Source organism: Chiloscyllium plagiosum, unplaced genomic scaffold (genome assembly GCF_037043375.1).
Source record: "Chiloscyllium plagiosum isolate Xiang-an unplaced genomic scaffold, Cpla_swu_hap1 HiC_scaffold_7, whole genome shotgun sequence".
In the NCBI taxonomy this organism is placed as follows: domain Eukaryota; kingdom Metazoa; phylum Chordata; class Chondrichthyes; order Orectolobiformes; family Hemiscylliidae; genus Chiloscyllium; species Chiloscyllium plagiosum.
In genome coordinates this window covers 111383820-111407379 of record NW_028270145.1, presented here as the reverse complement: position 1 = coordinate 111407379, position 23560 = coordinate 111383820, and the positions used below count along the sequence as shown (strand labels likewise).

The following is a 23560-nucleotide window of genomic DNA, read 5'->3' as shown; positions in this document are numbered from 1 at the left end:
TACAGCCCAGGAACAGACCCCTCAGCCCTCCGAGCCTGAACCGATCCAAATCCACTGTCCAGTTTGGGCTGAAGGGTCTGTTTCCATGCTGTATTACTCTATGACTAAGTGAAACAGTTCTAATTAACTTCTTTAATCTAGCTTCATAAATGAAGGTTCCCATCTCTGGAACCACTCTTGTAAACCACTTTGCAATTTTTCCAATACCTTCACATCTTTGCTAAAATGTGGTACCCAGATCAATACTCTAGCTGAGCTGTAAATGATGTTTTATACAAGTTCAGCAAAACTCCCTTGCTCTCACATTCTACATCCTAGACACTGCATGCTTTATTAACAACCATCTTCACCTTACCCTGCCACCTTTATGCATAAATGTATCTAGATCTCTCTGCTCCTGCACACCCTTTAGAGTAAAGCCCTATGATTTATACTCTCTCACCATATTCTTTCTACCAAAATGCATCATCATATCCCATTTCTCTGCGTTGAACTTCATCTGCCACCTGTCTGTCCACTCCACCAACATGTTTCTTGAATTTATTAATGGAATATGAACCTTTCCAGCTGGGTCTGCAAAATTACCCATCCCTAACTAACTGTGAGAAGGTGGTCCAATGATAAAAGTGTTAGAGCAATGATAAATCCTTTATATAACCAGTGATTGCTATCATCTGGAATGTAATGCCACCGAGAGCCATAGATGCAAGTTCAACAATAAATTCAATGTTAATAGTCGATATTTGAGATGGAGTTTTCTGGGTTATGGGAAAAGAGCAGGGAGAGCGGGGGGGGGGCAATATCAGGCAGCTCTTTCAAACTGCCAGCACAGGTGTGATGGGCCAAAAGGCCTCCTTCTGATTTGTAACATTCTATGATTCATTCTCATCTGTTTGCCAGCTTACTAAAAAAATGATTTGGAGATGCCGGCGTTGAACTGGGGTCTACAAAGTTAAAAATCACACAACACCAGGTTATAGTCCTACAGGTTTAATTGGAAGCATAACCACCTGGTGGAGGAGCGGCACTCCGAAAGCTAGTGCTTCCAATTAAACCTGTTGGACTATAACCTGGTGTTGTGTGATTTTTAATCAAAGAAATGATGCACTTCTCTCATTGTCAACCAATGTACCCACTTTATTTTGGCCAGAGCATAGATCTTGACTCCCAACCTCCAACCCAATGTCTCACTTCAGTCACCTGTCTTGAGACTGCCATCTTGTGTTCCTTTGGTGGTGTTGAGGACAGGGAGGGCTCAGGGAAGAATTCTGTGCTCCGAGCAATAACCGCACTGAAATGGCCCAACTCATTCCCTGCAAAAATGTGTGTTGAGTAAAAATAGTAGGATGCTGTCAATTTGGTTCGAATTTGAACACTGGTCCTAAAAATGATGTTTATACACGTGAACCTGTAATTGGTATTAATACAGTGCCTTTAACATAATAAAAATGTGCCAATAAGATTCAGCACATGTAGCAAGCACTGAAGATCATTGGAAATTTGAGCAGGCCATTCAGCCCATCAAGTGTACTCTGCCTTCAACTAGACTATGGTTGACCTTAAGAGGCTACCTCTTGCAAAAATGCCATCCCGTATTCCCAATTCCTCCGCCTCCGCCGTATCTGCTCCCAGGAGGAGCGGTTCCACCATAGAACACACCAGATGGCCTCCTTCTTTAGAGACCGCAATTTCCCTTCCCACGTGGTTAAAGATGCCCTCCAACGCATCTCATCCACATCCCGCACCTCCGCCCTCAGACCCCACCCCTCCAACCGCAACAAGGACAGAACGTCCCTGGTGCTCACCTTCCACCCTACCAACCTTCGCATAAACCAAATCATCCGCCGACATTTCCGCCACCTCCAAACAGACCCCACCACTAGGGATATATTTCCCTCCCCACCCCTCTCCGCCTTCCGCAAAGACCGTTCCCTCCGTGACTACCTGGTCAGGTCCACGCCCCCCTACGACCCACCCTCCCATCCTGGCACTTTCCCCTGCCACCGCAGGAACTGTAAAACCTGCACCCACACCTCCTCCCTCACTTCTATCCAAGGCCCCAAAGGAGCTTTCCACATCCATCAAAGTTTTACCTGCACATCCACTAATATCATCTATTGTATCCGTTGCTCCCGGTGCGGTCTCCTCTACATTGGGGAGACTGGACGCCTCCTAGCAGAGCGCTTTAGGGAACATCTCCGAGACACCCGCACCAATCAACCACATCGCCCAGTGGCTCAACATTTCAACTCCCCCTCCCACTCTGCCGAGGATATGGAGGTGCTGGGCCTCCTCCACCGCCGCTCCCTCACCACCAGACGCCTGGAGGAAGAACGCCTCATCTTCCGCCTCGGAACACTTCAACCCCAGGGCATCAATGTGGATTTCAACAGTTTCCTCATTTCCCCTTCCCCCACCTCATCCTAGCTTCTAACCTCCAGAAACTCGATCCCCTGACCTGTCCGGACTTGTCCGACCTGCCCAGCTCCTTTTCCACCTATCCACTCCACCCTCTCCTCCCTGACCTATCACCTTCATCTCCTTCCCCACTGACCTATTGTACTCTATGCCACTCTCTCCCCACCCCCACCCTCCTCTAGCTTATCTCTCCACGCTTCAGGCTCTCTGCCTTTATTCCTGATGAAGGGCTTTTGCCCGAAACGTCGATTTTGCCTGTCCTCGGATGCTGCCTGAATTGCTGTGCTCTTCCAGCACCACTGATCCAGAATATGGTTGACCTTAAAGCCATTCGCCCACGCTATTCTTATATCCCTTGATATCCAGAAACTTATTGATCTCTGTCCTGAACATTCCCAATTGATAAAGCCTTCAAAGCTCCCTGGGGTAGAAAATTCTGAAGATTCAGCACCCCTAAGTTAATAAATTGCTCTCAACTCAGTCCTTGCCTTTTATTCTGACAGTATATGCCCTGGTTCTAGACTTTCCCCACCCTCCCCCTTATCCCAGCAAAGCATGCTCTTTGTATCTGTCTTGTTGAAGCCAGTAAGAATTTTGTTTGCTTGAATGAGATGACACCTTATTCTTCTGGATTATAGAGAACACAAGCCCACTCTTCACAATCTCTCCTCAGAGGACCATCGCACCATCCCAGGGATCAGTATGCGGTTAACCTTTACTCCATGACAAGTACACCCTTCCATTAGCAAGGAGGTCAAGACTGTCCATAACACTCCAGGGACAATTTCATCAAAGGTTCTTGTAAGTCTGTAAGAACTAGGAGCAGAATTAGGCCATTCGGCCCATCAAGTCTGCTCCAACATTCGATCATGGCTGATACGCTCCTCACTCCCATTTTTTTGCCTTCTCCCCATAACCCTTCAACCCATCACCAATTAAAAATCTCTAACTCCTCCTTAAATTTACTCATTGTCCCAGCATCCACCGGACTTTGGGGTAGAGAATTCCACAGATTCACAACCCTTTGGGAGAAGTAGCTTCTCCTCAACTCTGTTGTAAATTTGCTTCCCCTTATCCTAAGACTATGACCTCTCACCCTAGAATGTCCCATAAGAGGCAGCATCCATTCCATATCTATTTTATCCACAACTTTTATCATCTTGAATACCTCAATTTGATCTCCCCTCATTCTTCGAAATTCCAGGGAGTATAGACCTAAACTGGTCAATCTCTCTTCATACTATAAACCCCTCATCTCTGGGATCAATCTAGTGAACCTATTATGAACTGCCTCCAATGCCACTACTCTATCCTCAAATAAGGGGATGAAAACCATGCAAAATACTTCATGTGCGGTCTCACCAATGCCTTGTATCGTTGCAACAATACTTCCTAACCATGATATTCTATTCCTTTAGGTATAAAAGCTAACACTCCGGTCACTTTCTCTAGTATCTGTCATATCTGCATGCTAGCTTTCTGTGACTTATGAGCAAGGACACCCAGATCCCTCTGCACCAGTTTCTCCCCATTTAGGTCACCTTCCCATTTTTCCAACCAAAATGCACCAGCTCACACTTATCCATATTCTGTACAATTACAGCAAGACGTCTTAACTCCTGTACTTGAATCCTCTTGCAATGAAGACCTTGGGATCCCATAGTTACATCTGGAATAGCATTGCTCTATAATCTCCAGGATGATGAAGAGAGATTTGATCTAATTGAAACGTACAAAATTCTGAGAAGACTTAACAAGGGTAGATGTTGACAGGCTGTTTCATTGGAGAGTCAAGTTCTAAAGGCTAAAATCTAAGGATAAGGAGTCAGCTTTTTAGAACCAATATGAGGAGAAATTTTTCTTGCGTCTTTAGAATTGTTCACCCCAGAGAGTTGTGGATGCTCAGTCTTGAATATGCTGGATGCATGACAAATGAAATAAAGGGATATGGGGATCAGGTGGGGAAGTGAAGTCAACGTAGAATTTTAGTTATGACCTGAAGTAATGATGGAAGAGGCTAGAGAGACTGAACGGCCCAGTTCTGTTCCTATTTCTTGTGTTCTTTTACAAACTAGACAACGTTTAACACCAAATCACAAAGTTAGGACAGGTGGTCAGGGCTTTTGCCCGAAATGTCTAGTCTCCTGCTCCTCGGATGCTGCATGACCTGCTGTGCTTTTCCAGCATCACTATAGACGCTGATCTCCAGCATCTGCATCCTCACTTTTGCCCAGGTGGTCAAAAAACTGGCTGAAGACATGAATTTTAAGGAGAAGTGTGAGGTAGAGAGATGGGCTGGGAATTCCAAAGTTTATGACCTAGATAGATTAGATTAGATTATCTACAGTGTAGAAACAGGCCCTTCAGCCCAACAAGTCTACACCAACCCTCCGAAGAGTAAACCACCCAGACCCATTTCCCCTCTGACTAATGTACCTAACACTATGGGTAATTTAGCATGGCCAATTCACCTGACCTGCACATCTTTGGAGTGCGGGAAGAAACTGGAGCACCCGGAGGAAACCCACGCAGACACAGGGAGAATGTGCAAACTCCACACAGGCAGTTGCCTGAGGCTGGAATCGAACCCGGGTCCCTGGTGCTGTGAGGCAGCAGTGCTAACCACTGAGCCACCATGCCACCCCCTGATAGCTGTGGCACAGCCATCAATGGAGGTACCAGGAGATCTGGGATGCAAGAGGGATGAATATCTGCAACATTCAGGTGGAGGGCTCACAAGTTAAGAGGAAACCCCCCCCCCCTTAATGGGCGTATGTTCATGAAGTGTGCGAGGAAGCATCACCATGCACTCATTGTTTTCCTTCATCGGGGTCTCTTGTTGGGCTTATCTTTCAGACAGTCAGAGAAACCATCACTGCAGAGCTGGGTTTTGTAACACTTATTTGGAACATAGTACAACCTCACTGAAGAAGGTCATTGTCTTTTTTCTTTATTCATGGGATGTAAGTGTCAATGACTAGGCCAGCATTTATTGCCCATCCCTAATTGCCCAGAAGGCAGTTAAGAGTCAACCACATTGCTGTGGGTCTGGAGTCACATGTAGGCCAGACCAGGTAAGGATGGCAGTTTCCTTTCCTAAAAGACATTTGTGAACCAGATAGATTTTTCTGACAATCAGCAATGGGGTTATGGTCATCATTAGATTCTTAATTCCAGATTTTCTTTTTAATTGAATTCAAAATTTCACCATCTGTCGTGGCAGGATTCAAACCTGGCTCCCAAGAACATTATCTGGGTTTCCAGATTAACAGTCCAGCGATAATACCACTAGGCCATCACCTTCTGGACACTTGCTTTAGAAACCTGTACTTCATTCATCTCTCACTCCCATAGTGTACCCCGGTCTCTTGGTACCTCTGCACATCAACCAGACCAGGACATACCGAGTGATGTCGATGGAGGAATCAACAATGATGCCCACTGGCATAATTCTAGAGTTATGATCCAGATTTTCTTTTTGGATGGCTCTCCACACAATGCTACCAGGTTCCAGATGTGAAGAAAGATATTATTGTATGGCGTGGACTAGATTGGGTATGCCTTTTATATTGCTTCCTGACTCGAAGTGTAGGTCAGTTGAATATTTTATCTGGCGTTGTTTCTTTATTTTTGTGGCAGTTTGATATAACTTTCTAGGCCACTTCAAAATGAGGTTAAGAGTCAGCCATCTCAATATGGAACTAGAGTTATATATAGGTACGTACCAGGACACAACAGCAGGTTTCATTCATTAATATCAATTAGTGAACAAGTTGGGATTTATTTGAGTGTGCTGAAGGCTCTGATCATCAGATGAAATGTTATACTGAGATCCTGCTGGACCTCCCAAATGAACATTTAAAAATCCCACGGTATTATTTAAAAGGAATGAGTTTTGACTGGAGTCATACGTGGCACATAGCAAGATGGTTGTGGTTATTGGAGGCCAATAATCTCAGCTCTGGGACATTGCTGCAGGAGCTCTTCAGGGTACTGTCTAAGGCCCAACTACCTTCAGCTGCTTCATCAATGGCCTTCCCTCCATCATAAGGTTAGGGAAGGATGTTCGCGATGATTACACATTCCTTGGGTACCGTTCAGTTTGCGACAAGACCTGGGCAACTCTTAGCCTCGGGTTGATAACTTCTGCCACTTGGTGATAGCAGTCAAACCATTACTCTTTGGTATCCAACAACGTTTTTATTGAATCCAGCACCAAATATATCCTGAGAAAACCACTGATGAATCTGTGGAATTCCCTGCCCAGCGAAACAGGTGAGGCTACCTTGTTGAATGTTTTTAAGGGAAAAAATCGATAGACATTTTAAACAGTAAAGGAATTAAGAGTCATGGTGAGTGGGTGGGTAAATGAAGCAGAGTCCACAAAAAGATCAGCCATGATCTTATTGAATGGTGGCACAGACCAAATGGCCTACTCCTGCTCCTAGTTCTTATGTTGTTATAAACTTTAAGTGCACAAGCCACATAAATACTGGGGACGCACAAGCAAGTCAAAGGCTGGAAATTCTGCTGAATGTAACTTGCCTCATCACCACCCAAACTCTGTCCACATTCTACAATGTTAGTTTGTCCAATGTGTGCAGGAGGGTTTCCTGACACAATATGTAGACAGGCCAACAAGAGGTGAGGCCATACTGGATTTGGTTCTGGGTAATGAACCAGGCCAGGTGTTAGAATTGGAGGTAGGTGAGCACTTTGGGGACAGTGACCACAATTCAGTGACTTTTACTCTAGTGATGGAGAGGGATAAGTGTGCACTGCAGGGCAAGAGTTATAGCTGGGGGCAGGGAAATTATGATGCGGTGAGGCATGACTTAGGATACATGGCTTGGAAAAGTAGGCTTCAAGGCAAGGGCGTAATTGATATGTGGAGCTTGTTAAAGGAGCAACTATTGAGTGTCCTTGATAAGTATGTACCCGTGAGGCAGGGAGGAAAGGGTCGTGTGAGGGAGTCGTGGTTTAATAAGGAGTTGGAATCCCTTGTTAAATGGAAGAGGGCGGCCTATGTAAAGATGAGGCGTGAAGGTTCAATTGGGGCGATTGAGAGTTATAAGGTAGCCAGGAAGGACCTGAAGAGAGAGCTAAGAGCAGCAAGGAGGGGACATGAAAAGTCCTTAGTTGGTAGGATTAGGGAAAACCCTAAGGCTTTCTATAGCTATGTCAGGAATAAAAGAATGACTAAGGTAGGAATAGGTCCAGTCAAGGATAGTAGTGGGAAGTTGCATGTGGAGGCTGAAGAGATTGGGGAGACACTGAATGAATACTTTTCATCAGTATTCACTCAGGAACAGGACATTGTTGCCGATGTGAATACTGAGTCACAATTAAGTAGAATGAATGGCTTTGAGGTATGTAGGGAAGAGGTGTTGGAAATTCTGGAAAGGGTGAAAATAGATAAGTCCCCTGGGCCTGATGGCATTTATCCTAGGATTCTCTGGGAAGCAAGAGAGGAGATTGCAGAGCCATTGGCCTTGATTTTTATGTCCTCGTTGTCTACAGGAGTAGTGCCAGAAGACTGGAGGCTAGCAAATGTGGTTCCCTTGTTCAAGAAGGGGAGTAGGGATAACCCTAGTAACTATAGGCCGGTGAGTCTCACTTCTGTTGTGGGCAAAGTCTTAGAGAGAATTGTAAGGGACAGGATTTATGAACATCTGGATAGGAATAATGTGATCAAGGATAGTCAGCATGGTTTTGTGAAGGGCAGGTCGTGCCTCACAAATCTTATTGAATTCTTTGAGGAGGTGACTAAGGAGGTGGACGAGGGGAAAGCGGTAGATGTGGTGTATATGGATTTTAGTAAGGCGTTTGATAAGGTTCCCCATGGTAGGCTACTTCAAAAAATATGGAGGTATGGCATTGAGGGTGAGTTGGAGGTTTGGATTAGGAATTGGCGGGCTGGAAGAAGACAGAGGGTAGTAGTTGATGGTAAAAGTTCATCTTGGAGTGCCGTTACTAGCGGTGTTCCGCAAGGATCTGTTTTGGGCCCATTGCTGTTTGTCATTTTTATAAATGACCTGGAGGAGAGGCTAGAAGGTTGGGTGAGCAAGTTTGCGGATAATACGAAAGTCGGAGGAGTTGTTGACAGTGAGGAAGGATGTGGCAGGTTACAGCGGGATATAGATAAGCTGCAGAACTGGGCAGAAAGGTGGCAAATGGAGTTCAATGTAGCTAAGTGTGAGGTGATTCACTTTGGGAAGAGTAACAAAAAGATGGGGTACTGGGCTAATGGTCGGATACTTGGTAGTGTGGATGAGCAGAGGGATCTTGGTGTCCATGTACACAGATCTTTGAAAGTTGCCACCCAGGTAAATAGTGCGGTGAAGAAGGCATATGGCGTACTGGCTTTTATTGGTAGAGGAATTGAGTTCCGGAGTCCTGAGATCATGTTGCAGTTGTATAAGACTCTGGTGCGGCCGCATCTGGAGTATTGTGTGCAGTTTTGGTCGCCATACTATAGGAAGGATGTGGAGGCACTGGAACGGGTGCAGAGGAGGTTTACCAGGATGTTGCCTGGTATGGTAGGAAGATCATATGAGGAAAGGCTGAGGCACTTGGGGTTGTTTTCATTGGAGAAAAGAAGGTTTAGGGGTAACTTGATAGAGGTGTACAAGATGATTAGGGGTTTAGATAGGGTTGACCGTGAGAATCTTTTTCCACGTATGGAGTCAGGTATTACGAGGGGGCATAGCTTTAAATTAAGGGGTGGTAGGTATAGGACAGATGTTAGGGGTAGGTTCTTTACTCAGCGAGTCGTGAGTTCATGGAATGCCCTGCCAGTAGCAGTGGTGGACTCTCCCTCTTTATGGGCATTTAAGCGGGCATTGGATAGGCATATGGAGGATAGTGGGTTAGTATAGGTTAGGTGGGCTTGGATCGGCGCAACATTGAGGGCCAAAGGGCCTGTACTGCGCTGTATTCTTCTATGTTCTATGTTCTAAGTTAGGATCCACTTGCTTGCATGAGTGTACCTCCAATAACATTCAAAAAGCTAAGCACCACCCGGGACAAAGCAGCTCGCTTGATCAGCGCCCTGACCACCCACACGGACACAATGGCAGTAGTGTGTAACATCTAAACGTTGCACTAGAGGAACTCATTCAAGTGACAGGAGCTTTCAGATCTGCCACCTCAACAACCCAGAAGGGCAGGATCTGCAAATGCATGATAACGCCACTATTTGCAAATTCCCTTCCAAGCCACGCACTGTCCTGACTGGCAACTACATGGTATTGTCAGAGTCAAATCCCTAAAACCGTCCGAGTATGTACCACACCATGTGGATTGCAGGTTTTTAACAATTCCTTAACAGAATTCAGGCATTGCTGAATAGGTCATTATTTATCCTTGGATGCTGCCTGAACTGCTGTGCCCTTCCAGCACCACTAATCCAGAACCATTATTTATTGTCCAGCCCTAATTACCCCTAATAGTGGTGAACTGCCTTCTTGAACCACAGAAGTCCACCTGCTGTAGGTAGCTCCACAATGCGGTGATGGAGGGAGTTCCGAGGTTTTGACCCACTGACACAGAGAACAATGATACATTGCCAAGTCAGGATGACGACAGCTTGGAAGGGAACCTGCAGGAGCTGGTGTCCTTGCTTCTAATGGGAGAGGCTGCAGGTTTGGAAGGTGCTGTCTGAGAATCTTTGGTGAATTCCTGCAGCGCATCTTGTAGATGGTACACACTGCTGCTACTGAGCGTCGGTGGAGGGGGGAGGGGATGTTTGTGAATGTGGTGCCAATCAAGTGGCTGCTTTGTTTGGATGATGTCAAGCTTCATGTGTGTTGTTGGATTTGCACCCATCCAGGCAAGTGGGGAGTATTCCATCACCCTCCTGACTTGTGCCTTGTAGATGGTGAACAGGCTTTGGGAAGTCACTAAGTTACTTGTTGCAGGATTCCTAGCCTCTGACCTGCTTTTGTAGCGGCTGTGTTTATATGGTAAATCCAGTTGAGTTACTGATCAATAGATTAGATTAGATTAGATTAGATTACAGTGTGGAAACAGGCCCTTCGGCCCAACAAGTCCACACCGACCTACCGAAGCGCAACCCACCCATACCCCTACATTTACCCCATACCTAACACTACGGGCAATTTAGCATGGCCAATTCACCTGACCTGCACATCTTTGGACTGTGGGAGGAAACCGGAGCACCCGGAGGAAACCCACGCAGACACGGGGAGAACGTGCAAACTCCACACAGTCAGTCGCCTGAGGCGGAAATTGAACCCGGGTCTCTGGCGCTGTGAGGCAGCAGTGCTAACCACTGTGCCACCGTGCCGCCCCCTGAATGTTGGTAGTGGGGCAATCATTCAGTGATGGCAACACCACTGGACATCGAGGGATGTTGGTCAGGTTCCCTCTCGATGGAACGGTCATTGCCTGGCATTAGTGTGATGTGAATGTCACTTGCCACTTTCCAGACCATGTCTCAGTGCTGTTCCGGTTTTGCTGCATTTGAACATGGACTACTTCAGTATCTGAGGAGTCTCAAATGGTGCTGAACATTGTGCAAACATCGGCGAACATCATCACATTTGACCTTACGTTGTAGGGAGGGTCAAAGGCAACAGCTCACCATCATTTTCTCAACAGCAATGAACTGCCAGAGACACCCACATCCCATGAGTAAATCAAAACAAAAAGAGTGGAAGGAGCAATACGATTCAGATAGCACTTCTGAACCCAGGTTGAATGAAAGTGCACTTTTGTCCCTGTGTCATTTTCTGTTTCTATGAGCAAAACTCTCTGGTCACGTGACTCCTTCCTGACACTCGATTGACCGCCATGGTCTGGTTCTGCAGGCCTGAAGTCGGGTGCCCTGCTTGACCCCTCGGCCACCACCCAGGTTTAGCCCACTCTGGGTGACTGTGTGATCAGCAGCCACCTCCTCTGACCAGCTTGACCCACAAAGTTTAATCAAAATGGAGCCATACAGTACCAAATCTATCTGTTTCTATCGAGAATAAACAAGACCGGGCCATGAATGGGATGGGCAAGGGAAGATCTTCTTTATTTCTGCAATATATTTATTCTGGATTCTTCCAAGTAGTGGTGATTGCCTCTAGTCAAAGTTTCTAATCGCTGATGTGTTCTAACATTCCTGTCTTGCTGCCATTTGCTTCCTACTGCTCTCTTCTCTAGTAGCTCCCCAGGACACCCTGCTGCTGCCGTCGATTCACTGTGTCTGGCCTAGTTTCTCTTGGCCCTCCTATCTCGCTTACCGTTTACTCGCACTGACTTCAGTTGCCCGTCTTCCTCAATTTCCACCCTCTCTTCACCATTCTCCACAATCCTAGGGGGTAAAAATAGACAGGTTATAGTTTTAAAAGAGCGAGAAAATGAAAGGAAAGCATTCTCTGAGCTGGTGAATGGTGGGGGGAGGGGGGGGGAGGTGCTAGATACAGAGTAAAGCTCCCTGTACACCATCCCCATCAAACACTCCCAAGGACAGGGACAGCACGAGGTTAGCTACAGAAAGCTCACTCTACACTGTCCCCATCAAACACTCCCAGGACAGGGACAGCACGAGGTTAGATACAGAGTAAAGCTCTCTCTGCACTGTCCCCATCAAACACTCACAGGGACAGGGACAGCACGAGGTTAGATACAGAGTAAAGCTCCCTCTACACTGTCCCCATCAAACACTCACAGGGACAGGGACAGCACGAGGTTAGATACAGAGTAAAGCTCCCTCTACACTGTCCCCATCAAACACTCACAGGGACAGGGACAGCACGAGGTTAGATACAGAGTAAAGCTCTCTCTACACTGTCCCCATCAAACACTCACAGGGACAGGGACAGCACAGGGTTAGATACAGAGTAAAGCTCCCTGTACACTGTCCCCATCAAACACTCCCAGGGACAGGGACAACACGAGGTTAGATACAGAGTAAAGCTCCCTGTACACAATCCCCATCAAACATTCCCAGGGACAGGGACAACACGGGGTTAGATACAGAAAGCTACCTCTACACTGTCCCCCATCAAACACTTCCAGGGACAGGGACAGCATGAGATTAGATACAGAGTAAAACTCCCTCTATACTGTCCCCCATCAAACACTCCCAGGGACAGGGACAGCACGGGGTTAGATACAGAAAGCTCCCTCTACACTGTCCCCATCAAACACTCCCAGGACCGGGACAGCACGGGGTTAGACACAGAGTAAAGCTCCCTCTACACTGTCCCCATCAAACACTTCCAGGGACAGGGACAGCACGAGGTTAGACACAGAGTAAAGCTCCCTCTATACTGTCCCCCATGAAACACTTCCAGGGACAGGGACAGCGACAGCACGAGGTTAGATACAGAGTAAAGCTCCCTGTACACTGTCCCCATCAAACACTCACAGGGACAGGGACAGCACGAGGCTAGATACAGAAAGCTCTCTCTACACTGTCCCCATCAAACAGTTTCAGGGACAGGGATAGCACGAGGTTAGCTACAGAGTAAAGCTCCCTCTACACTGTCCCCATCAAACACTCCCAGGGACAGAGACAGCACGAGGTTAGATACAGCGTAAAGCTCCCTGTACACTGTCCCCCTCAAACAGTCCCAGAGACAGGGACAGCACGAGGCTAGATACAGAAAGCTCCCTCTACACTGTCCCCATCAAACACTTCCAGGGACAGGGACAGCACGAGGTTAGCTACAGAGTAAAGCTCCCTCTACACTGTCCCCATCAAACACTCCCAGGGACAGGGACAGCACGAGGTTAGATACAGAGTAAAGCTCTCTCTACACTGTCCCCCATCAAACACCTCCAGGGACAGGGACAGCACGGGGTTAGATACAGAGTAAAGCTCCCTCTACACTGTCCCCCATCAAACACCTCCAGGGACAGGGACAGCACGGGGTTAGATACAGAGTAAAGCTCCCTGTACACTGTCCGCACAAATCACTCCCAGGGACAGGGACAGCACGAGGTTAGTTACAGAGTAAAGCTCCGTCTACACAGTTCCCATGAAACATTCCCAGGACACGGGCAACACGGGGTTAGATTCAGAGTAAAACCCCCTCTACACTGCTCCCATTAAACACTCCCAGATCATGGGGAGCACGGGGTTAGATACAGAGTAAAGCTCCCTCTACTCTCTTAAACTAAAAGACTGGTCACTCTGTGGGAGGAATGGCAAAGATCTTTTCCCCAAGCGGGGGAGTTCAACACTTTAAGGTGAGAGGGGAAAAATTTAAAAAGAACATGGGGGCAACTGTTTGTTTTTAAACCACAGAGTGGTGCGTGTGTGGAATGAATCGCTAGAGAAAGTGGTGGATGCAGGTACAATTACAGCATTTAAAAATACATTGTATAAGTACATGAACAGGAAAGGTTTGGAGCGATATGGGTCAAACGCAGGGAGGTGGGACATGGTCAGCGTGGACCATTCGGACTGAAGGGTCTGTTTGACTCTATGACTATCAGCTACAAACAAAGACATTGAAAGCCAGCACAAGGAAGGGCGTGCCAAACGTTTTGCCAAGGAGGAAAACTGGCTCTTTGCAATTTCTGAGCGTTATTGTCACCTTTTGATCCTTTATTGTTGTACTACCTCTCATCACAAAACAATTTCCCAGCAGTACGGGCTGAATGGTCACCTCCTCTGTGCCATAAATAACTACAATCATGCACTAATTGAGAATGTGAGCTGGGATTAGACTGACATAATAACACAGATCCTGTTTTCATCTTACCGATGACATGTCACTGCGATAATAATAGGAACACAGAACAGGCCCAATGAGCCTGCTCTGCTATTCAATGAAATCACAACGAACTGCGGCCTAACTCTATACACACAGTGGCTCAGTGGTTAGCACTGCTACCTCTCAGGGACCTGGGTTTGATTCCAGCCTTGGGTGACTGTCTGTGTGGAGTTTGCATGTTCTCCCCAGGTCAGTTTCCTCCAGGTGCTCCGGTTTCCTCTCATAGTGCAAAGGTGTGCAGGTTAGGTGGATTGGCCATGGCTAAATTGCCCCAGTGTCCAGGGATGTGTCGGTAAGATGGGTTAGCTGTGGGAAATGTAGGGTAACAGGGATAGTGGGATGGATGGGATGCTCTTTAGAAGTGCAGTGAGATTCGATGGGCCGAATGGCCTACTTCCACACTGCAGGGAATCTATGACATGCCTTTGTCCCATTTTCCTTAATACCTTTCCTTAACAGTCTATCTCCAATTTAAAATGAACAAATGATCGAGCATCAGCTACTGTTTGTGGAAGAGGGTTTCAAATATCCACCACCCTTTGTGTGTGGAAGTGCTTCCTAACATCTCTCCTGAATGGTCGGGCCCTCATTCTCAGACTATGCTCCTAGTTCTAGAATCTCCAACCAGTGGAAATAGTTTCTCTTCATCTACTCTGTCCCTTCTTGTTAACATCTCGAAGACTTCAATCAGATCACTTCCTACACTTCTAGATCCTAGAAGAGGTGATAGGTGCAGTTCTTGTAGCCAAAGGAATTGAGGATATGGAGGGGGAGCGTGGGACTAGGGAATTGAGCTCAATAATCAGCCGTGATCAAAGTGAATGGTGGAGTAGGCCCAAGGGGCTGAATGGTCTACTCCTGCTCTGAGCTTCTATGTTTCTACATTTGAACAGGCCTAACACACATTATCTCTCTTCATAACCTAACACCTGAAGTCCAGGTATCATTCTTATAAATCTACGTTGTACTCCCTCCAAGGGAGTCCAACAATCTATCCTTCCTAAGGTGTGTGCCCAGATCTATTCACAAAGCTCCAAGTGGGGTCTAACCAGGGTTTTGTACAATTTCAGCATCACCTCTGCAGCCTTACACTCCAGTCCTTGAGATATGAAGACCAGCATTCCATTAGCTTTCTTGACTATTTTCTGCATCTGTTCATGACATTTTAAAGATTATGCACCTGATCTCTCAAGATTTATGAGCAACCACTCTACTTAGAGTCATAGAATCCCTACAGTGTGGAAGAAGGTCATTCGGCCCATCAGTTCCATGCCAACCCTCCAAAGATCCAGATCCACACTGCTACCCTATCTGTGCAACCCTGCATTTCCCATGCCTAACCCACCTAGCCTGTACATCCCTGGACACTATGGGGCAATTTAGCATGGCCGATCCACCCTTACTTGCACATCTTTGGGCTGTGGGAGGGACAGGAGCACCCGGAGGAAACTCACATACACACAGGGAGAATGTCTTTGCAGAGTTTGCAAGTCACCCGAAACTGGAATCAAAGCCAGGTCCCTGGCGCTGAGGCAGCTGTGCTGACCACTGAGCCACCGTTCTACCATCGAGAACATAGCTCCACCCCCCACTCTCCTATTTATCTCTCAGCCCCCTTCCACCCCCCCCATTCCTGATGAAGGGCTTATGCCTGAAACGTCAATTCTCCTGCTCCTCGGATGCTGCCTGACCGGCTGTGCTTTTTGAGCGCCACACTTTTCGACTCCGCCTAGAAAGTAACCTGATCTATCCTTTTTCAGTCCAAAATGCATAACATCACACTTGCTTACATAGAACTCCATATGCCTCATAAGCAACACATCCCTGTACCCCTCACCCATAATACATCTCCACTCAGGTCCCTATCGGAGCCACTGGCTAACAAATCTCCAGCTAAGACGGCCAACTTGCCATCATTGTGACAATCTGTATTCGTTTCTTGTTACTCACTTCCTGGTGGTGACACGTTTTCCATTAACGAGCTTCGTTGAAGTTGACACTGATCGGAAACTCCCCAGTTCAGTTCCATCGACATTTGCAGAAAATGATGTAAAGTCTGCAAGCAAGGAAAGCGTACATGTTAGAGGTCACATCAGAAATGAAGGTCAAACAACAAACAGATAAAAATTTGAAGGACAGCTCTACAATTAAGTTATGTTAAGAATATAGAATTTAAGAGCAGGAGGGAACCATTTGTCATTTGGCCCTACTACACCATTCAGTAGTTCAAGCCCAATGTGGTCTCAACCCTGTTTTTCTGTCTGATCCTCATAACCTTCGACTCCTCTGTCTATCACAAATCTATCTAACTCAGCTTTGAGTCAATTCAATGTCACAATATCCACCACTTCCTCGAACAGGGAATCCGACAGACTGATGATACTGGGAAGAAAAAAAAATTCTCCTCATCTCAATCTTAAAATTGTAGATTGATCAGGTATTTTGCATCAGTCTTCATTACAGAGGATAGAGAATACAAGGAACGGAATCAGTGATGAGTCAGGAAATGGAAAGGAGAGAGGAACACAGAAAAATTACAGTCACTGGGAAAGTGGTACTGAAGAAATTGTTGGAGCTGTGAGCTAATAAACCTTTTTTTAGATTAGATTCCCTACAGTGTGGCCCTTCAGCCCAAAAGTTCACACCAACCCCCCCGAAGAGCAACCCACCCAGACCCATTCCCCCCTGACTAATCCACCTAACACTACGGGCAATTTAGTATGGCCAATTCACCCTAACCTGCACATCTTTGGACTGTGGGAGAAACCCACGCAGACACTGGGAGAATGTGCAAACTCCACACAGACAGGCGGGAATTGAACCCAGGTCCCTGGTGCTGTGAGGCAGCAGTGCTAACCACTGAGCCATCATGCCTTGGAAAGTGTGGACCCTAAGAAATTGTTTCCGTTAGGCGAGGAGACTAGGACCTGTGGGCACAGCCTTAGAATTAGAGGGGGTAAATTCAGAACAGAAATGCAGAGACATTTCTTCAGTCAGAGAGTGGTGGGCCTGTGGAATTCATTGTCGCAGAGTGCAGTGGAGGCCGGGATGCTAAATGGCTTCAAGGCCGAGATTGATAAATTCTTGATGTCACAAGGAATTAAGGGCTACGGGAAGAATGCTGGTAAGTGGAGTTGAAATGCCCATCAGCCATGATTAAATGGCGGAGTGGACACAATGGGCCGAGTAGCCTTACTTCCGCTCCTATGTCTTATGGTCTTATGCCGCCCCCTAGGGTCATCCTAGGATCCTAAACGAAGTGGTCAGTGAGACAGTGAATGCATTGGTTTTAATTTTCCAAAATTCCGTGGTTTTGGGATCCCATTTTCAATTAGAGCATAATGAACGGAACTCCTTTACTCAGAAAGGGGCAGAGATAGGAAGCAGGAAGCTACAGGCCATTTAGCTTATCATTTGTTATTGGGGAAATGTTAAAAACTATTATAAAAGTTATTATAGCAGGCCACTTCGATATATTCAGGATAGTGAGGCAGGGTCAACAAGGTTTTGTGAAAGGGAATGTCATGTTTGGTTCATCTACTGGAATACTTTGAGGAGGTAGCCTGTGTTGGGGAACCAGAGAACTCAGATTTCCAGAAGGCATTTGAAAAGGTACCACAACAGTTATTACAGAAAATAAAAGCTTATGGTTTAGAGGGTACTATACTGACATGGATAGAAGATTGGTTGGCTGGGATATGGAATTGAGATATAATAGTGGGTGATGCACACGCAAACGTAGAAGGAAAGCCAAGTCCGCCTAGAAGGCAGAGCCTATACAGTCAAGGTAAGACAAAGGCCGCTTGGCAAGGTTAAATGCCATTTACCTCAATGCAAGGAGTCTTGTGAATAAGGCACATGAGTGGCGGGAACTGATTAACAGATGAGGCTAAAACTTCCTGAACACATGGTTGACAAGGGGCAGGACAAGCAGCTGAATATTCCAGGCTATCGAATCTTCAGGTGAGACAAAGAGGGTTGTAAAGAGGAGATGGTGTCACAATGCTGATCAAGGAATCAATTAATCCAATCAGGAGGGGCGATATCTTAGAACGCTCCTTAATTAAGGTCATATGGGTGGAACGTCAAAACAAATAGGGGCTTTAACATTGTTGGAGTGTACTACAGACCTCATATAGTCAGGAAGAGATGCAGGCTAATTTCAGGTGTTAAAATAACAGGAGAATAATAGTAGGGGATTTCATTAGGTGAGGTTTTCAGTACATATATTATATCTGTATTCATGATTGAGAAGAGTGGTATAGGTATAGAAATGAGGGAAGAGGACGTACTATCCATGATCAAATTACAGATTAAAAAATCACACAACACCAGGTTATAGTCCAACAGGTTTATTTGGAAGCACTAGATTTCGGAGCGCTGCTCCTTCATCGCCTGGTGTCGTGCTATTTTTACTTTGTCCACCCCAGTACATCACCGGCTCCTCCAGGTGAGAGGCAGGGAGTGGTTTTAGCAGCTTAAAACTGGATAAGTCCCCAGACCCAGGCTACTGCAGGAGGGAAAGGAGGAAATTGCAGGCAACCCAGACTTTAATTTTCAAATCCTCTCGGGACACAGGAGAGGTGCCAATGGACAGCTAATATAGTGCAATTTGTCAGGAAGGATAGTAGGGATAAACCAGAGAAAGACAGGCTTGTCAGTTTAGCACTTATTGGTAAGGGAATTATTGGTAGTAAGAAACCGAGAAATAGAATTAACCCACATTTGGAGTGAACAAGGATTAATCGAGGATAGTCAGCATTGCTTTGTCAGAGGGAGATTATGTCTGACAGGTTTGAGTGGTTTCCTTTTGAGGTGGTGATTAAATACGTGGATGACGGTAGTGCGGTTGATGTAGTCTACATGAACTTTAGTTTGGCTTATAAATCAAATGTAAGACTGGTCAAGGTAAGAGTCCATCGGATCAAGGGAAATTGGATTCAAGATTGGTTTAAAGGCAAAAGGCAGAGCGTGAATGGTTGTTATTGCGACTGGAAGTGGTGTCTCATTGGTGTAGGCCAGCTGGGTTGGCCAGCAACAAGTTGCTGATTGGTCTGTAGAATGGTGACCAATTATCAATGGCAAAGGCTTTCTGCCTGCCAACAATTACATGATTGTCTCCCAGGTAGGTGAACAGCTTGTGGGTGCAAGCAAGATAACCAAGAGCCTTGGACCTCCAGAAAAGGAGGTTGTATCCTTTTCTCTGTAATTAAAAAAAAACACATCATGCCTAAAAGCATTTATTTTTCTTCACTAGACGTCTTAAGCTGTTGCCTTTAACAAAAAAAAAGATTTTACAAGTTGTGAACCAATCACTCTGTGCCTCCTGCAAGCCAGGGAAAACATCTGAAGGTAGGAGATCAAGGAGCACAAGTCCAGCAAACCACAGGATCATCCCAGTGAATCCTGTGGACAAGGACCATTAAACTACCTCGCCTGTTCTTCCCTCCACCAGAACACCCACACTTTTTGTATCTGCCTATGTCAATCTTTATGTGAAGGTTGGGGAATATCCATAAGATGTTTAAAGGTTTAACCAGTGGAGTTATATGTTAACAGTTGATAGTTATTTGACTGTAGTTACAATGTGTTTATTTGCAATAAATAGCTATTCTTTTTAAGCACAGAAACTCGGTCTGTGCTTCATGTTAAACTGGGTCTTAAAAGGCAGATAAATTGGAGTATTTTGAAAACTGTGATAAAGTCTTTAACTTTTACAATGACTCTGGGATTGGCAGGCTTGATTTCCAGTATGTTGGTGCAGTGAGGTATAACAGGTTAAGAAGGCATATGGTAGAACTAAACAGAAGAGCAGTAGGGTTATGTCAGATAAAAGCAAGTTACTGCGGATGCTGGAATCTGAAACCAAAAGAGAAAATTCTGGAAAATCTCAGCAAGTCTGGCAGCATCTGTAAGGAGAGAAAAGAGCTGACGTTTCTAACTGACACTTTGTCAAAGCTGTTGGTTATGTCGGAGCCGTATAAGAGTTTATTTAGATTGTAACTGGACTACTCTGGGAGTCACCACGTACTTATGGGAAGTATGGGATTGCATTAGAGAGCGTGCAGAAGAGATATATCAGGGTGTTGACTGGACTGGAGTGATTAAGCTATGGAGAGAGATTAAATAGACTGTGGTTTAAATAGACTTTAATTTACCTTAAAGCAGGAAAGGTTGAGAGGAGACGTAAATGAGGTGTAGAAAATTATGAAATGCATAGACTGGGTTGATAGGAAGAAACCTTTCCCTTTTGTAGAGGACAAAGTCAGAAGTCACATGACACCAGGTTATAGTCTAACAAGTTTATTTGAAATCATAAGCTTTTGAAGTGCTGCTTCTTCGTCAGGTGAAGATAGTAGAGGAGTCAGAACTATACACTGTACAGGCCATTCTGCTATAATGTGCATTTCCTTAATGCAAATTTGCTATTATGTGATTGACAAATTTGGGACACTGTTTCTAAAATGCAAACTTTTGAAGTGTGTATTGGTTTCTAACATGATTCTGGCCACAGTTGTTTAAATGGTACTGCTATTACGTGATTTTCTTGTATCAGGGGGTTGCACAAGAACAGATCTACCGTGTTATAGCCGAACTGACTGTACTACAAACGTGGTTTCACCACAGTCCTGTACAATCGCAACACGGTGTCCCAATTCCTATGCTCAGTGATCTGAGCAATGATGGTAAGCATGCTAAATACCTTCTTAACCACCTTGTCTACCTGTGACACAACTTACAAAGAGCTATGTACCCGCATCACCAGGTCTTTCTTTTCAACAACACTACCCAAGGCCCTACTATTAACTGCGTAGGAGAAAGTGAGGACTGCAGATGATGGACATCAGAGTAGACAGTGTGGTGCTGGAAAAGCACAGCAGGTCAGGCAGCATCCGAGGAGCAGGAGAATTGACGTTTTGGGCATAAACCCTTCATCAGGAATGAGGCTTGTGGGTCTGGGCCGGGAGATAAATGGGAGGGGGGAGTTGGGGGGAAGGTAGCTGGGAAAGTGATAGATAAATCAAGATGAGGGAGAAAGTGATAGGTCAGAGGGGGCAGTGATGGATGGGTCAAAGGGCGGTGCCAAGTTGGAGGCTTGGTTCTGGGATAAAGTAAGAGGAGGGGAAATGAGGAAGCTGTTGAAATCCACATTTATCCCGTGTGGTTGCAAGGTCCCAAGGTGGAATATGAGATATTCTTCCTCCAGGTGTCGGTCGTTAGGGTTTGGCGATGGGGGAGGCCCAGTACCTGCATGTCCTTGACAGAGTGGGATGGGAAATTGAAGTGTTCAGCCACGGAAAGGTGCGGTTGGTGGATGCAGGTGTCCCAGAGATGTTCTCTGAAACGATCCACAAGAAGACGTCCTGTCTCCCTGACGTAGAAGAGACCATACCGGGTGAAATGGATGCAGTAGCCGACATGAGAAGAGTTTCAGGTGACTTTCTGATGGATGTGGAAGGATCTCTTGGGGCCTTGGACAGAGGTGAGGGGACTGGTATGGGCTCAAGTTATGCATTTTCTGCAGTGGCAGGGAAACAGATTCCCTTCACCAGCGCCCGCACTGATACACGACACCAGCGCCCATAGTGATTCCCTACACCAGCGCTCACAGTGATTCCCTACACCAGCGCTCACAGTGATTCCCTACACCAGCGCTCACAGTGATTCCCTACACCAGCACCCACACTGATTCCCTATACCAGCGCCCGCAGTGATTCTCTACACCAGCACCCACAGTGATTCCCTACACCAGCGCTCACAGTGATTCCCTACACCAGCACCCACACTGATTCCCTATACCAGCGCCCACAGTGATACCCTACACCAGTGCCCACAGTGATTCCCTACACCAGCGCCCGCAGTGATTCACTACACCAGCACCCACAGTGATTCCCTACACCAGCGCCCACAGTGATTCACTACACCAACACCCACAGTGATTCCCTATACCAGCGCCCACAGTGATACCCTACACCAGTGCCCACAGTGATTCCCTACACCAGCGCCCGCAGTGATTCACTACACCAGCACCCACAGTGATTCCCTACACCAGCGCCCACAGTGATTCACTACACCAACACCCACAGTGATTCACTACACCAACACCCACAGTGATTCCCTACACCAGTGCCCACAGTGATTCCCTACACCAACACCCACAGTGATTCCCTACACCAGTGCCCACACTGATTCCCTATACCAGCGCCCGCAGTGATTCTCTACACCAGCACCCACAGTCATTCCCTACACCAGCGCCCAGTGATTCCCTACACCAGCACCCACAGTGATTCCCTACACCAGCGCCCAGTGATTCCCTACACCAGCACCCACAGTGATTCCCTATACCAGCGCCCGCAGTGATTCTCTACACCAGCACCCACAGTCATTCCCTACACCAGCGCCCAGTGATTCTCTACACCAGCACCCACAGTGATTCACTACACCAGCGCCCACAGTGATTCCCTACACCAGCGCCTAGTGATTCCCTACACCAGCGACCACAATAATTCCCTACACCAGCGCCCACAGTCATTCCCTACACCAGCGCCCACAGTCCTTCCCTACACCAGCACCCACAGTGATTCCCTACACCAGCACCCACAGTGATTCCCTACACCAGCACCCACAGTGATTCCCTACACCAGCACCCACAGTGATTCCCTACACCAGCACCCACAGTGATTCCCTACACCAGCGCCCACAGTGATTCCCTACACCAGCACCCACAGTGATTCCCTACACCAGCACCCACAGTGATTCCCTACACCAGCGCCCACAGTGATTCCCTACACCAGCACCCACAGTGATTCCCTACACCAGCGCCCAGTGATTCCCTACACCAGCACCCACAGTGATTCCCTACACCAGCACCCACAGTGATTCCCTACACCAGCGCCCACAGTGATTCCCTACACCAGCACCCACAGTGATTCCCTACACCAGCGCCCACAGTGATTCCCTACACCAGCACCCACAGTGATTCCCTACACCAGCGCCCACAGTGATTCCCTACACCAGCACCCACAGTGATTCCCTACACCAGCACCCACAGTGATTCCCTACACCAGCGCCCACAGTGATTCCCTACACCAGCACCCACAGTGATTCCCTACACCAGCGCCCACAGTGATTCCCTACACCAGCACCCACAGTGATTCCCTACACCAGCGCCCAGTGATTCCCTACACCAGCACCCACAGTGATTCCCTACACCAGCACCCACAGTGATTCCCTACACCAGCGCCCACAGTGATTCCCTACACCAGCGCCCAGTGATTCCCTACACCAGCGCCCACAGTGATTCCCTACACCAGCACCCACAGTGATTCCCTACACCAGCGCCCACAGTGATTCCCTACACCAGCGCCCAGTGATTCCCTACACCAGCGCCCACAGTGATTCCCTAC

At 46.8% G+C, this 23560-nt stretch overlaps 1 protein-coding gene across 4 annotated transcripts in view; it reads right to left on the bottom strand.

The window, feature by feature from the left end:
* Positions 1-23560, bottom strand: part of dnajb2 (DnaJ heat shock protein family (Hsp40) member B2) — a 99363-nt gene that overhangs the window by 11872 nt on the left and 63931 nt on the right. For all 4 annotated transcript variants that reach the window (XM_043694299.2, XM_043694300.2, XM_087989354.1 and 1 more), the window contains exons 7-8: positions 16104-16209; positions 11670-11740 (exon numbers count right to left, since the gene is read on the bottom strand). In XM_043694299.2, coding sequence (XP_043550234.2) covers positions 11670-11740; positions 16104-16209 — 177 coding nt within the window. The remainder of the gene's footprint in view (positions 1-11669; positions 11741-16103; positions 16210-23560) is intronic.